A 16,048-nucleotide genomic window follows, 5' to 3' on the forward strand; every position below is an offset into this window, starting at 1 on the left:
GCAGTCTGGATATCGTGCTACCTCAGTTTCCATCCTTGAACTATGTTCTGCAATTCATTTTCATTGTATGTTCTACGTAAAAGTAAAAAAATAAAAGTTTTTATTTGTGCATTAAATGGGTTGATGTTTCTCATGTTGTAAAATCTATAATAGTGATGATTTTTTATTATTATTATTTTATATATTTATTAAACTCATAATTATGACTTGGTAACAAACATATTTATGTTTCAATTGTGTTGAATACGACTTTAATTTGTGACCACAGGTCAAGTTGCCAAATCTCGCGAGGTTTTGAACGTAGCAACGAGAACCAGGCTAGCCCGTCCCTGTTGGCTCAACTCCTGACTGTGCATGTGTGTGTGTGTGCTCCTGCCGCTTAGCCTTTAGCATACAGACATGGCCGCAGACAAGCAAAACGAAGCTAAACTTTCCCCCACGGATGAAAATAAGGAGAATTTACAAGACGGAGGGACTGGACTGGAGAGTATCCTTCTTGGCACCAGAAATGACATTTGTTTTTATTATTGTTTTATAATTTTACCACAGCGAATGTGTGTTCGTTTCCAAAAGCTAGCGTTAGCTTCCAAGCTAGCACGGGTAGTGGGGGGATAACGTTTTTAGGCGACGTGTCATACTGAAGCAGAGAGGAAAGGCAAAAATGTTCAATTATGTCACGTCAACTTAGGTACACCGAGTTAATAATGAGTAGTGTGTGTTTTATTTCGTCGATTTGTTTGTTTTTTGTTGTTATAACCTCTTGAATTTTAGCAGCAGACCAATGCTAACACCACTGACAGTATACAGCCAGTGATAATAGTGGAAAAAACGCTTTCTCCTTAACGGTGAAACCACAGTCTTGCAAATCATCAAGGAGTCTCAGCAGCAGCATGGCCTCAGACACGGAGACTACCAGAGATACAGGTGAACCTACATTTTAATATATAAGTGCACATTTCTGCATAGATGCCTGCTTATTACTCTATGGTTGTTCATGCAGAGACGTTCAAAGACCACACCTATCAATTGTCCCTCTAAATAGTGATTAAATTATGCTTTTTATATATTACAATATGTGTGTCTTTGGAATAAATTCTTATTTTGCAATTTGAGAGGGAGCTGTAAGCATGGGAATCTACGCTGCCATATGGTTCCTATCAGACAGTTGGTGTATTGATAGGGATGATTATGGTTTAGGTCTCAACCACTTGCAGAAATTATCTTATTGCAGTTAGTTTTTGGAAAATATCACCCTTTTATATTTGCAATACACATTTTTTTCATGGTTCAGTTTAATTTTCGTTGATATAAAAAGTGATGAAGCATGACCACATATGAACATCAGAATATTAATAACTACCAAATTAGCACGACGGATGGAACAATAATACCATCTAGAGCTGCAACTAACGATTATTTTCGTAATCGATGAAACTGTCAACTACTTTCTCGATTAATCGATGAATTGTTTCATCCATAATGTAGGAAAATGTTTGTCAAACCTGGAAATTACGGTGTTCTTGAACGTCTTGTATTGTCCACAATCCAACATGATTCAGTTTTAATGATTTCTTTGTTTATGTGGAGCAAAGAAACAAATCACAAATCTTGTTTTAATCATGAAAAAAGCTTCAAACCGAGTAATCGATTCATCGATTAATCGTTTCAGCTCTAATATCATCCATAGTACTAAGAGCTTATTGAATAACTAGAGAAAACACCCAGTTTCCCACAGTGTCAATGCGCTCCCCTTCCTTCAAGGTTAACTATTGTTTTTTCAAAAATCCTGAATCTGTAAGTGCATCCAAATCTCTTTGAAACTCTGAATAACCTCATAACCTTCATCCACTGAATGTAATCCTGAATTACCAAAGCGAATGTGGCCAAAACCTCATTGGTGGAGGTAATTCTGAAAAACTAAGATTAATAATATGTGACTGTGTTTTTCTATTTTCCCAGGGGCTACTGCTCCCGGAGGCTCCGGCGCCTGCGCAAGACTCTTGGCTTCAAGATGGGAAACAGACACAAGTTTGTTGGGAAGAAAATAACAGTGGAGATGCTTTCTGACAGCAGGTGAGAGATGTTGCTGTGGACGAATGTGTCCAGTAAATAGCGCTCTTAGCCTTAAAGGGATATAACACATGTACATATTCAAGTGTGTGTTCGCTGTGATGTAACTCCCATCATCTCCGCCATCAGGTATTTATTGCTGGTTCTGATGGAGGCAGAGCGTGCGTGGAGCTACGCCATGCAGCTGAAGCAGGAGGCCAACACGGAGCCGCGCAAGCGCTTCCACCTGATGTCGCGTCTGCGGAAGGCGGCCAAACACAGCGAGAAGCTGGAGAAGCTCTGCGAAAGCCCTCGTGTCGATGCCAAGACCAAACTTGAGGCACAGGTATGAAAGACGCTCACCGTGAGTTAGTTAGTCTGGATGCAAAGATGCGTCATAATAGAAATACTACAATGATTTATTTATATAGCGCTATTATACGTTTAGCACGTGCTATTATAAATTATAGAACAGCTATTGATACTTTTGAGTTAATGCACATCGTGGGTGTATAGATGATAACTTCTTTTCAACCTTTTGATGCGTATAACTACAGACAATGTTGTTATGCAGAATAACTATTTAAAGAAGCATCAACATGTGAAACGAATGCTTACAACAGCCAATAATAATAATCACTATCATATCTGATTCCAGGCCTACACTGCGTACCTCAGTGGCATGGTGGATTTCGAGCTGCAGGAGTGGAAACTTGCCATGGAAGCTTTCAACAAGTGCAAGTGAGTTTTATCACGATTACTTTTTTAGTCGTGATTTTAATGTAGTTTGTAAAAAATGTAAAACAACCCCATCGTTGTCTTTTCAGGACCATCTATGAGAAACTAGCGAGCGCGTTCACTGAGGAGCTGGCCGTTCTTTACCGTCAGCGCGTGGACGAGATCTCGCCGAACATCCGCTATTGTGCTTACAACATTGGTGAGTACACAAAACTGGTACTCTTGTACTGATTCATCGCAGTTTAGAAGTCATCCTGAGATATTGTCCAGGGTCTCATGTCCTCCTACATACAGTTAACTGGTTGTTTCCCCTCCGACTGCAGGTGACCAGAATGCTATTAATGACTTGATGCAGATGAGACTGACAGGAGGAGGAGGAGGCATGATGGCTGAGAAACTGGAGGTGAAAATTAGCTTTTCTGGTTCATGTATTGGAGATTGTCGTATTCGGTTTGTGACACGGAATGTTCATTCACTGGTCGTTTTCCCTCTTCAGTCCCTGATCACGCAGGCCAGAACCAAACAGGCAGCCACCATGAGCGAAGTGGTGTGGCGAGGGCGGACGGTGCCCGTCAAGATCGACAAGGCCCGGATCTTCCTCTTGGGTCTGGCAGACAACGAGGCCGCCATCGCTCAGGCAAGTAGCTGCTGCTCAGATGAACTGACTCCATTGTCAAGTTATCTAAAGCTCAAACTATACATGTACGTTGAGCATCATCTTGGTGCAGGGTTAGTGTGATTGTTATTATGTCATTTTAATCCACTTTTGTGACTAGGGATGCACTTTTTTTCATTTCCGATGCGATACCTGAATTTGGATATCTGCCATTACCGATACAATTCCGATATGGATGCTCCGTTTGCTTAAATAAGATAAGATAGATAGCTTTATCCCACAGTGGGGAGAGAACATGGTTTCCAGCAGCTTCGTATACAGATAAGCAATTACAAAATATTATAAAAACTGTACATGGAAAGAAATAAGATAAGAGTGAATGTAAATAAGGTGCATATTAGGTTAAGATAAAAATAAGACAAATCTAGGCAAACAAAAAACGGAAGACAAATAATATTATTATCATCATTATTGTTGCTTTTATACAAGGCTTTAATAATAATAAATAAACTCCTTTATACAGGCAAGTATAATATGTACGACTTTACAGCAAAGACGCCTGGTGACTTTATTTTTTTTTTATTTTTAAATACAGTGACAAATCTAGCGACTTTATGTCATAAACGTAAATACTACGAGAACACACAGTTCTGCCGCACGAGTGGGATCCATCTAAATGTAATGCTTTAATAATGCTCGCTGGCTGTAAACTGTGGAAGGGATTTCCTGAACGGATCGTGCATCATTACTAGAGTTGTCACAATACCAAAATGAGTAACCACGGTACGATACCAGACAAAGTATCACGGTTCCGGGTAGTATCACGATACCACTGGCTTTTTTTTATTATTATTATTATTATTATTATTATTATTGTTATTATTGTTATTATTATTATTATTATGTATTTGTACAAGTTATAAATGCTTATTAATTACTTATAATGTTGTTTGGTGCGTGATAAACATAATACTGGTGAAGTAAGAATTAGACTGAATGGCTTTAGTTCATATCTGGGTCAACAAGCGTACATGAACAAAAGTATATCAGCAATAAAAAAGCAAATAAATTAAGTTAGAATGTATATGGTTGAAATTATTCAGTTTCCTTTGCACATTAATTTATGTGTAACTAATATAAATAATCAACTTAGGATAACAAATCCACTGTCTTTTTAAAAAAGAAATGTACGTCAATTACGTCTGTATCGGAACCCGATACCGGACCGGATCGGATCGGCCCCATCCCTATTAGTGACAATATGCTCCAAAATCCCTATACAATAACACTGAATGAATGTGTAAACAAGTGCATCAAAACACATCATAATAGCACTGCACATGGATCTGCAATGCAGCAACACAGGGTAACTAGCATTTGAAGGCAAAATACCTGGATAAGAAAAATATTTTTTGTTTATTATTATGAAACTGGTGGGGCAAATTAGACCATGGTACGCCACTACACTCTAGATAATTAATGAGAAACGCTTGCACTTACTTACATCCAGTTTACCCTTCTGGTTTCAGTGTACTGGTTGTTTTGTGTCAGAGTGAAATGAGAGATCAGTCAGGATTAGATCTGTGGCACCTAAGATCACAACCTATTACACAATATCCTTGTACCACGTACAGGTCCTTCAAACGCTCAGTAGGTGGCACTCTCCTCTTTACCGTCTCACACGTCTCTCCTCAGTGACACCAGCAGCTCATCATTCTTCCTCCTGCTTTTTTTTTTTTTTTTTTCCCTTATGCCGAAACGCTCGACACACCCTGCAGACACACCTGACACACCTGTCACACCCACAGTCACTCAGGTCTCTGGCATGCAGCCTGGCTCATCGCACAACTGCATTCTGTGCATTTCATCCCACACATGAATACGGGGCTACACCCAGCACGGCTCTGTGGACAGACCAGTATTGTCTTCTTGAAACGTCTTTCACGCTCCACTGTTTTGCCGCTTGTCATTGTTAAAGTAATAGTGCTGTAATTGAATTGTATTGGAGCCACTTAAGATACTGTAAATAATTAAGACTGCATGGATGCAATCAGATTACAAGTCTCTCTTCATTGTTTGATTTTGTCACACTGCTGCCGCAGGTCGATGACAACGACGCTCGGCAAATGCGTTTGACGTGGCCCCCAGTTCGGACTCGAGTCGCGTAGATGCATTGGGAATTAATCTGATGTAGAACCACATACTGAAGTGACACAAATCTGATTTGATAATCAGATCGCTGCGTCCACACAGCCCTGGAAAGAAAGAAAAGATCTGAGTATAGACGGTATAATAAAATAGCTTCAGTCTGGTAATCTGAACATCATTGTTCAAACTAATCTGAATCTGAAATTAATTGGGAAAATTAGCCTGGATTTACACTGGATTTATAACATTAATTAACATTTACTTGGAGATTTAATCAATAGTGCATAATGTTAGTTTTATAATAAGTTTTGGTTCACCTGCATTTATGGGATGATACTTGCAGTCAAACTGGCCACCTATTATTTTTGAATTGCTAATTTTCCTGTAAATCGTTAGCCTAATAGCATAATTGCCTAAGTCATTTTTTTGGTAATTTTAATATCTGCCTAACTTAACCAATGTGCTTGCTAAAAAATGTGTTTTTTCTTGTTTTCTGAAATTGTTCAAATATGACTTAGCAACTATGCTATTAGGCTAACGATTTACAGGAAAATGGGACATTCAAAAATAATAGGTGGCCAGTTTGACAGCAAATATCGTCCCATAAAAGCTGGTGATGAACTTCCAGTTGCTCAAATTCAAATTGTGAAACTATAGGCTTCAAAATGGTGCTTCCCCCTTAATATACACAGAGACTGAAACATTTGTTTTAATCATTAAGTAGTGACCTCACATGCTACCTGATAGCATGTCAAACGTATGAAAATGCGAGGCTTTCCCAGGCGTTACGCCTAACCCACTTCTCTTGGCCCCGACGGGGACAGGAAACCCTGGGGTTGGGTCACGCCATCAATCACGGTTGTAGAGCTCCATCGACACCCGGCTGACTCTGTAGTCTCTTTAAACCCTGCACCTGAACAACAGAAGACGCCGAAGAACAGGTCGAGCTGGTCGCGCGAGGCGTTGCCGGGTCGTTAGCATGAGTGTGTAAGCAGCAGCCGCAGCAGCAGCACATAACATCAGCTGTCTGGGTGGACGCTAGCGGGCTTGATCTTTCACCAATTATCCCTCGTGAGGAATTTCATCGTAACATTCTTCCGCGCTGAGGCATCCGGAGGATTAGCTCGCTCTTTAAAGCTGCAAATGTGTCAATTCATGTCATTCAAATGAAGTGTCGTCGTATTTTTTTTTATTTACGAGATCTGAATTGTGTCTTTGTCGAGAAACACAGACATTTTTATGCTAATGGCGTCTTTTCAACGCAAACCTTAGCATTTACTGCAGCATAACTCGTATAAGCACAAGTGTGTCAATGAAAGGCAGGTCAGGTGAACAAAGATCTGAACCCTGAAACTGCAGCGTGTCTGATTACAGAGGAGTTTGTGTGCAGGAATGCATCTGCAGCCTGCCGAGCCACATACCTCCGTCTTTCCCCCTTGTACGCCACGGTCACATTCCAGCGTTAACTGTTGCTCTTTGTACTACTACTACTACTACTACTACTTCATGTGCAAGAAAAGAAAAGGAAAGAAAGGTTTGCATGGTTGTGCAGCTGTAACCGGATGGAACATCATTGTGCTTGTCCCTACGTTTTGTTAATTCTCGACGGTCGTCGTTTTACAATATTGTGCTACATATCTGGAGGCAACACCTCCAGGTTCAGGTTTGTTGTCTAAAAAAATGTTGAAATGCAAAGAACTCCAAAATTCCTGTCAATGTAAAAAACCTGTTTACCCCACTTTTTTTGAACAGGAAAACAAGAGTGAATGTTTTGTCTTTGCATACTAGTGTAGAGGATAAGGGCCACACAGGGGGAAACATATTTGAGTGACTTTAAAATGCAGAATTCTGACTTTGAACTCAGAATTATGACTTTAAACTCAAAATTCTGACCATATTCTCAGAATTCTGGGTACCCGTAGTTCTGAGTTTAAAGTCAGAATTCAGAGGATATAAAGTCAGAATTATGGGTTTAAATTCAGAATTCTGAGTTTAAAGTCAGAAAGAATTTTGCTTTTTATAGTGAGACTTCTGAGAATAAAGTCAGAATACAGATAAAGTCAGCATTATGGGTTTAAAGTCAGAATTCTGTGTTCAAAGTCAGAATTCTGAGTTTAAAGTCAGACTTCTCTGAGAATAAAGTCAGAATTCTCTGAGAATAAAGTCAGAATTCTATTCTATTTTTTAAAGTCAGAATTCTGAGTTCAAAGTCAGAAAGTCTGAATTTTGAGTTTTATAGTCAGACTTCTGAGAATAAAGTCAGAATTCAGAGGATAAAGTCAGAATTCTGTGTTCAAAGTCAGAAAGTCTGAATTTTGAGTTTTAAAGTCAGACTTCTGAGAATAAAGTCAGAATTCAGAGGATAAAATCAGAATTCTGAGTTTTATAGTCAGACTTCTCTGAGAATAAAGTCAGAATTCTGAGTATAGAGTATGACTTCTCTGAGTTTAAAGTCAGAATTCTGTGTTTTAAAGTCAGAATTCTGAGAATAAAGTCAGAATTCTGACTTTAAAACACAGAACTCAAATATGTTTTTCCTGTGTGGCCCTAATCCTCTTCCCTAACATACAGACATAAAATAATCCAAATAAATAACCAAAACAAGGCTCATGAACGAATGTCTCTACTTGGTTACCCAACATCTTGATAAACATAAGACGACATATTGTAATAATATAACGTAATAATGATGTTTAAATGTAGCTGTTGTTTTGCGTCACACAGGCTGCCAACGAGGAGACCAAAGAGCATCTGTACGAGACGCTGCTGGCCGAGTGCAGAGACACCATCCAGGCTGTGAGGGAGGAACTGAAGAGCGAGGCGGTAAGACGCCATGTTTGTTTGGTTTCTTTAATATCGCAAAGTTATATAAGTTTCGTTTTACGTACAGCTAACATTTCTTTCTTCTTCTTTTTTTACTGTCCTTGTAGAAACAGCGTGAGAGAAGCTCTGATGCTGACAGCGGCAAAGTGTCCAACCTGCAGTTCCTGCACAGGTAAGAGAAGAGAAACTGGTGTTTGGTACTTGCTAGCGGCTAATTACAGCTAATGATAGCACGTAGCCAGGGCCCTTTTGTCTGTGAGCCATTACACCGTTACACACACATCCAAAACAAAACTACCCAGATGTAGCAGAGCTAGCTAGCGGCTATTTGCGCTTTTTGTGCTTCGAGAGTGTTTGCCCGTCATGTAGCTCTTCATGACGGGCAAACGCTCTCGAAGCACTCTGTAAATAGCCGCTAGCTAGCTAGTAGGGTTAGGGGAGGTATTGGGACAGGGAAAGCGGCAAAGTATCCAACCTGCAGTTCCTGCACAGGTAAGAGAAAGAGAAACTGGTGTCTCCATCATGGTACAGTCAGGTTTGGTACTTGCTAGCGGCTAATTACAGCTAATGATAGCACGTAGCCAGGGCCCTTTTGTCTGTGAGTGAGTGATTCATATAATATAATGTGCTGCTTCTTTCTCTTCTCAGCTACCTGACCTACATCAAGCTGTGCACTCTGGTGAAGAGGAACGAGAGCATGGCTCACACCCTTCAGGCCAAGCTGAAGGAGCCCGAGACCGACGAGAACAAGAGGGGTCCTCGTCCACAGGACCTGATCCGCCTCTATGACATCATCCTGCAGGTAAACGTCAGGAACGTTAGGTGATGAAATGATGTTTTTGGCCGCGCGTCGTTCGTAACGCTTCGTCAACCGTCCCGTGTGCAGAGTCTGGCTGAGCTGTCCACCCTGCAGGGTCTGGAGAACGACCACACCTTCCAGAAGGAGGTGTCCCTGAAGACACTGGTCTACAAGGCTTACAGGTGTGACGTTTAGGGTTTATAAAGACACAAACGGCATCGGCTAGTACAATAATATGGACGTTTTTGTCAGTTGGTGTCCCATCTTTCTTCACAGTCGACCACACGTCACTCATTTTGTTTGCAGGGCCACTTTTTGACCTCTGATAAATGACGCTTTGTTATTCCACCTCCTGTGTCCAGGTGTTTCTTCATAGCCCAGTCTTACGTGCTGGTGAAGAAGTGGAGCGAGGCTCTAGTGCTCTATGAGCGAGTGCTGAAATACGCCAAAGAGGTCCAGACTAAAGCCAAAAGCCTGAACAACAGCCTCAAGGTTGGTTTCACACGGTAAAGCGTGCACTAACGGAAAGAGCTGCAGCACAGTGATCATCATTAACATCCGTTGTTGAACCCTGTAGGATCTGCCTGACGTTCAGGAGCTGATCGCCGACGTCAACGCTGAGAAATACTCACTTCAGGCTGCTGCCATTTTAGGTGAGAGGGACTCTTTTTCTTACTGTATGAGTAAACGTAAAGTGTTTTTTTGTCTGTTCTGCTACATGAAGTGTACACGTTTGTGTTTTAGACACCGAGGAGACTGCTGAAGTTCCTTCTCAGCAGCACGTCAAAGACAACACGGTAAGTCAGGTCAAATTTTGCCTGTGAATTTAAACAACTTTGGCTCCGTCCCAATATCTCCCCCTTGAAATTCCCCTCGTTGAGGGAAGTGGTATTGGGACACCACTACATGCAAATTAGCGCACTGAACGTAGCGAACGTGCTAACCTACCGGTGGAATGCTGGCGGATCCAGCTGTTTGTTTTTCTCCGTCCTCGTAAGCGCTATATCGCGAATTTGATCGAAATCTGACAAGTCCAGGGTATTCGTGTTCACGTGAACGCCGGTACGCGCATCCAAAACTCTGACAAAACTACCCAGATGCAGCAGAGCTAGCTAGCGGCTATTTGCCGAGTGCTTCGAGAGCGTTTGCCCGTCATGTTGCTCTTCATGACGGGCAAACGCTCTCGAAATAACCGCTAGCTAGCTTGTTAGCTAAATGCAGAAATGGTCAGTTATTTTCTGACATTAGTGTTCAAAGCTCAACGGTCCTTTGGACGTATATCAAACCAACATATCCCAGCACATTTCAACATTGTAAAGCGCTTATTTGCGAAAATATATTACAACGTTAAATTGTTCCTCGGCAGATGTGGCCGCCATCTTTTTTGAAAAAGATCAGCCGGCTCGCTGAATTCGCAAAGCATCATACTCTCTCGAAGCACACACAAATAGCCGCTAGCTAGCTAGTTCGCTAGCTGCCTAGTTAGCTAGCTCCTTTCATAAATCGGCAGTTATTTTCATTGACGTTAGTGTTTAAAGCTCAACCGTCCTTTGGACGTATACCAAACCAACATATTCCAGCACATTTCGACATTGTCACTCGCTTATTTTGCGAAAATATATTACAACGTTAACATGTTCCTCGGCAGATGTGGCCGCCATCTTTGTTGAAAAAGATCAGCCGGCTCGCTGAATTCGCAAAGCATCATGCCCGTCATGTAGCTCTTCATGACGGGCATACTCTCTCGGAGCACTCAGCAAATAGCCGCTAGCTAGCTTGTTCGCTAGTTTGCTAGCTGCCTAGTTCGCTAGCTGCTTTCATAAATGGTCAGTTATTTTCTGACATTAGTGTTCAAAGCTCCTGTGGACGTATATCAAACCAACATATTCCAACACGTTTTGACATTGTAATGCGCTTATTTGTGAAAATATATTACGAAAATGTTCCTCTGCAGATGTGGCCGCCATCTTTGTTGAAAAATATCAGTTGGCTTGCTGAAATCGCAAAGCATCATGGGTAATTTCATTTTCCACTTCGTTTTAAGCCTGCATCAGAGGCGCAAAATATAGGGTTATGTGAGGTATTGGGACAAAAAAAAGTGTAATCGTATCGATGATTCATTCATGACTCTCTCCACCAACGCAGCCCCTCTGTGACCACCTGGACACCTTCCGCCTCGACCCCACCCTCGTGGGCAAGCAGCCGCACCTGGTCCAGTTCCCTCCCGACTTCCAGCCCATCCCGTGCAAGCCCCTGTTCTTCGACCTGGCTCTGAACCACGTGGCCTTCCCGCCGCTGGACGACAAGGTGGAGCAGAAGGGCAAGGGCGGCCTGACCGGATACATCAAGGGCATCTTTGGCTTCGGCAGCTAAATCAAAAACCCTGAGAGAAACCACGCGGCCCTGTCTGCGTTGTGTTGGTTCAGTCAGTCATTACAATAATTTAATTATACTTTATTTTTTTTTGATTTTGTGGTGCCAGATGAACTCCGTTTGCAGTTCTTAGGAAGGATTATAGAAACGCGGTGGAATTGGAATCAGCGTCTTAAATAAGCAATATGGTCCAAGTCCACCTTTTAGTAGTGACATCATCAACGCCGCGTGGGTTCCTAGCATACCGACTCCCTCGTTAATCACAGCTGTAGAGACGTCTCTGACTTTCAGGTTTCACAGGTTTTCCCGCGTCGTGGTCCCTGTCGCCTTCAGCCAAAGTGGTCAGTCGAGAAAAAAAAACAACCTTCAACTCAAAAACGCTTCTTTGGCATCGCTGTTATTATTATTTTATTTTATTTAATTGTTGTTGTTTTTAAAGCGCCTTCGTTTATTCACGTCAACAGTTTTGATTTGCTCAACACAAATAGCCACAAAGTGCAGACTCGGCTCGTTTAAATACCACAGATAGTTAGCGAGCTGCGACCGCCGCTTTTATCAAACGTCTATCGCCGCGCGGCTGCATTCCGTCACGCTCGTTTACCTTTTACCGCGGCGTTTCCCTCCTCGTCGACTTCAAGAAAGAAAAAGAAACTATTAAAGGCCGGTAATGGTGATTAATCATGCGTGAGCTTGTGTGATGGACGGGAATAAAGCAGCAGGAGGAACATGAATTTCTTACCGATGAATATCAGTGGTTTAGAGCTGCAGCTAACCGTTATTTATCGATCGCCTGGTCCATAAAATCATCAGAAAATGCTAAAAAAAAAAAACGTGAGAAATGACGATGTTTTGTCCACAAACCAAAATGATTCAGTTTTTTAATGATTTCTTTGTTTACGTGGAGCAAAGAAACAAAGAGAATGTTCACGTTTTAGAAGCTAAAACGATCAGAAATCTGGTTTTAATCATGAAAACAAAGCTTCAAATCGACGAATCGATGTGTCGTACCGTGACACGTTTGGTACCGAACGACAAAGGGTCCAACTGCATCGGTGTAGAATCTGTGACGCTCAAAACGACTGTGTTATTATTATTATTCCGTCATGCTTTTATTTTGACATTTCCATGTACGCGTTAGCTAATGCTAATCTTAGGAGCTTGAAGATGTTTCGGTCACCATCTTCACGTCGCTCCTCCGTAGCATCGGTCGCACGTTCATGTTTTTCTTTCTAATTTTATCCATATATTCTGTTTTATGTTGATGAATTAAGATTAAGAGGTGCTGTTTCACCTCCAAAAACATACTGGAAAACAATTATTATTATTGTTTATTATGACCAGTCATGATAAATGATAAATGTATGATCTGATTTTGATTTATTTAGTTTCCAGGTTAGTCATTAAATATATTTGCAACAAAAAAACACTTGTCCTTCTTTATGATTCTACGTTATGATTTATGAGTCTTTTGTGGAAACGTGTTGCGACATTTATATTTTTTTATCTGGGCCCAGGAACATGAATGAAAGGAACAAGGTGTAAATTCAATCCTTGTGGTTAAGTGAGTAAAAGGAGACGGAAGAATCTGTGTGTGTGTGTGTGTGTGTGTGTGTGTGTGTGTGTGTGTGTGTGTGTGTGTGTGTGTGTGTGTGTGTGTGTGTGTGTGTGTGTGTGTGTGAGCATCAGTGTCAGGTGTGGCTGCGTCAGATTCCTCAGCAGGGCGTGAATGTTGTTTAGGTTTATTTTACATATGTACATTTTCATGAATGCGTTTCTTACGTAAACACAACCCGACATTATGATTTTTTTTTTTTTTTTGCCTTACTCATTATCTTATATAAGCAAATTACTCGTGCTAATAATAAAACAGGATGCTTGACTTTATTTCTGTCTTTGCACTTCACTAATTGGAAAATATTATCAGATTAACTTTTTCTCTTTTTGAAGTAAAGGCAGAAGTTTACAGTAAACGTTCGTCAGACTTTCATATTGACTTTGGTGAACCAGTCAGCCATACTGTGTTTGTTGACTGTGTGTGTGTGTGTGTGTGTGTGTGTGTGTGACTGACACACCCTCACTGTGCTGCTCAGCTGTTTTCTCGCAGCACACGGTTCATTTCCGACGCTCTCCTGCAAACTTCATCACCTTTAAAATCAGATATTTTGCGTATATTTTAGTTTCTCTTACTACTGTTTTTGCGCAGAAAATGTTAAATCAATTTCATTCATAAAATGATATGCCGACCATGCATGATTTGACACAATTCCCCCATTTAAAGTTTTACCGATTGTCGATCTGTTTGGTTTTTGTCAACAAAAATGATGTAATACGGGCTCTGTCAAGCAAAACTATCAGCAATGACCGAGGTTGGTTTTATCGTTCGAAATCTGTCCTCGGATCCAGTCACGAGAACCACGTTCAGAGGTGGCGCGAGGACGCTGTGTCTGAGCTACATGAAGGACAGATTAGAAACTGTCCTCAGTTGAGATTATCTGAGAAAGATGGAGCTTCACCGTTTGTTGTTGTTGATTTTTTATTTGCTGCCACAATATTATCCCTCATCACCGGGTAAACATTTTAGTCCGTGCGAAGACAGCTGCAGCCCAAATTGTTTTTTTAAGAACTTACATATTGTGGACAGATTAAAATCACACAAGATCCCATTTATTGCAAATCTGATTCAAACCACATATGGACATATGGACCTTTAATTTGTTAAGATAAGTTGTTTTTCCAGGGGGGCGTGGCCTGTAACTATGGAAATCCATTTGGGAGACGAGACGCTGATCGGATTCTGATCACTATATAATGTGAACAGTCGGTCAGGAAGATCAGATTCTGATCTAAATCCAATATGGGCTGCAGTCTAAAAAAAAAAATCCAAGAACCAGGAAGCATTTAAACATCAGGTGCGAACACAGATCACTGAGAATTATTTTAATATCAGATATCAATGAGACCCTCTTTCATCCTCTTAGAATTAGAATGAGTCATTTCTGCACACACACATAAGCCAATTAGTGATATCGACCATTCGTCTAATCTTATCTTATCCTCCACAGGGGTCGCTGGTGCCAATCCCAGGTGACACAGGGTGAAAGTTGAGGTCACACCCTGGACACACAGAGACTTTTAAAACGTTTTACATGAGAAAATTATACTACGATAAGTCTTTTATTTCGACTTTTCCGCTCAGATACTCGACAGGTACTGTCTGATCGAACCTGACGTGGGCGTGGTCACAGCCGTTGATTGACAGCTTCCCCTCGACCTGTTGTGTGATTGTGACATTGGAAACACCTGTGTGTGTGTGTGTGCGTGCGTGCGTGCGTGTGTGTGTGTGTACCCAGCATGACACTGATTCTGAATCAGTCCTCTCTTTTCCTTTTGTTCCACAGTTCCTGCACATTTAGCTCTGGCTGATCTTAAACCAGTGGAACTCTACACGTCTAATGCTCTGATGAAGCTTTTGTGCTTCCTGGTTTTTTTTTTGTTTTTTTAAATATGAGTCGAAAAAGAGCTTAAGTGAAATGTGAGTATATTTGCTCTGACTGCTCTTGAGCTTCTTTCACATTATTGTTCAATCACCCTTTAGTTTCTTCTCTGCCTTTGTCTTTTCTACACATTTGTTTGGATTTAGTGCAGTAGTTTATTTAAAAGTCTGATATTTTAAGAGAATTCCTTCTTTTTGGAACTCACTGAACCTTTTTGTTTTCCACTGAGGAGACAAAAACTGAGATGAAACTGGATATAAATCATGGACTGTGGAGGAAAGGTTCCAGAACAGCTGCTAAATAAACTCTGCACGCTCTTAGAAATAAAAGTGCTAAGTAGAACCATATAAGGTTCTTTGGAGGGTTCCACCAAGATCCTTTTAAAATCCTTTCTTCAGGAAAGAGGTTTTAAAGGGTTCTCTGGATCAAAATGGTTCTTACTGGAACCATTAGTGTTACCAAGAACCCTTGAAAAACCCTTTCTTCAGGAAAGGGGTTTTTCAGAAGCAAATGGTTCCAGGTAGAACCTCAGCCCTTTTGGAACCTTTATTTCTAAGAGTGTACGACTAAATACACTCTTAGAAATAAAAGTGCTAAGTAGAACCATATAAGGCTCTTCAGCTTGTCCTCATAGGACAACAATTTGGCTCCAGTTAGAACCTTTTTAAAAAGGTTCTAACTGGAACCCTCCAAAAGGTCGAACCTCAGCCCTTGTAGAAGAACCCTTTTGGAACCCTTATTTCTAAGAGTGTATGACTAAATACACACTCTAAGTAGAACTATATAAGGTTCTTCAGCTTGTCCTCATAGGAGAACCCTTTTTGGCTCCAGGTAGAACTTTTTATGAAGGTTCCACCTGGAACCCTTTTGGAGGGTTCCACCACGAACCCTTTTAAAACCCTTTATTCAGCAATGGAGTTTTAAAGGGTTCTCTGGATCAAAATGGTTCTTACTGGAACCATTAGTGTTACCAAGAACCCTTGAAAACCCTTTCTGCGGGAAAAGGGT

At 41.0% G+C, this 16,048-nt stretch overlaps 1 protein-coding gene across 1 annotated transcript; it reads left to right on the forward strand.

Annotated features, from left to right (window-relative positions):
* Positions 1 to 345: 345 nt before the first annotated feature.
* srp68 (signal recognition particle 68) lies at positions 346 to 12,934 on the forward strand. The gene is made up of 16 exons (XM_083909464.1): positions 346 to 487; positions 858 to 924; positions 1,960 to 2,073; positions 2,200 to 2,395; positions 2,708 to 2,790; positions 2,877 to 2,986; positions 3,111 to 3,190; positions 3,284 to 3,424; positions 8,276 to 8,374; positions 8,482 to 8,546; positions 9,023 to 9,176; positions 9,261 to 9,355; positions 9,536 to 9,665; positions 9,751 to 9,826; positions 9,918 to 9,970; positions 11,319 to 12,934. Exons 1-16 carry the CDS (start codon positions 400 to 402, stop codon positions 11,544 to 11,546), a joined length of 1,779 nt encoding a protein of 592 aa, XP_083765590.1. The 5' UTR covers positions 346 to 399; the 3' UTR covers positions 11,547 to 12,934.
* Positions 12,935 to 16,048: the final 3,114 nt, after the last annotated feature.

Source organism: Microchirus variegatus (assembly GCF_963457635.1).
Source record: "Microchirus variegatus genome assembly, chromosome: 23".
Classification (NCBI taxonomy): Eukaryota; Metazoa; Chordata; class Actinopteri; order Pleuronectiformes; family Soleidae; genus Microchirus; species Microchirus variegatus.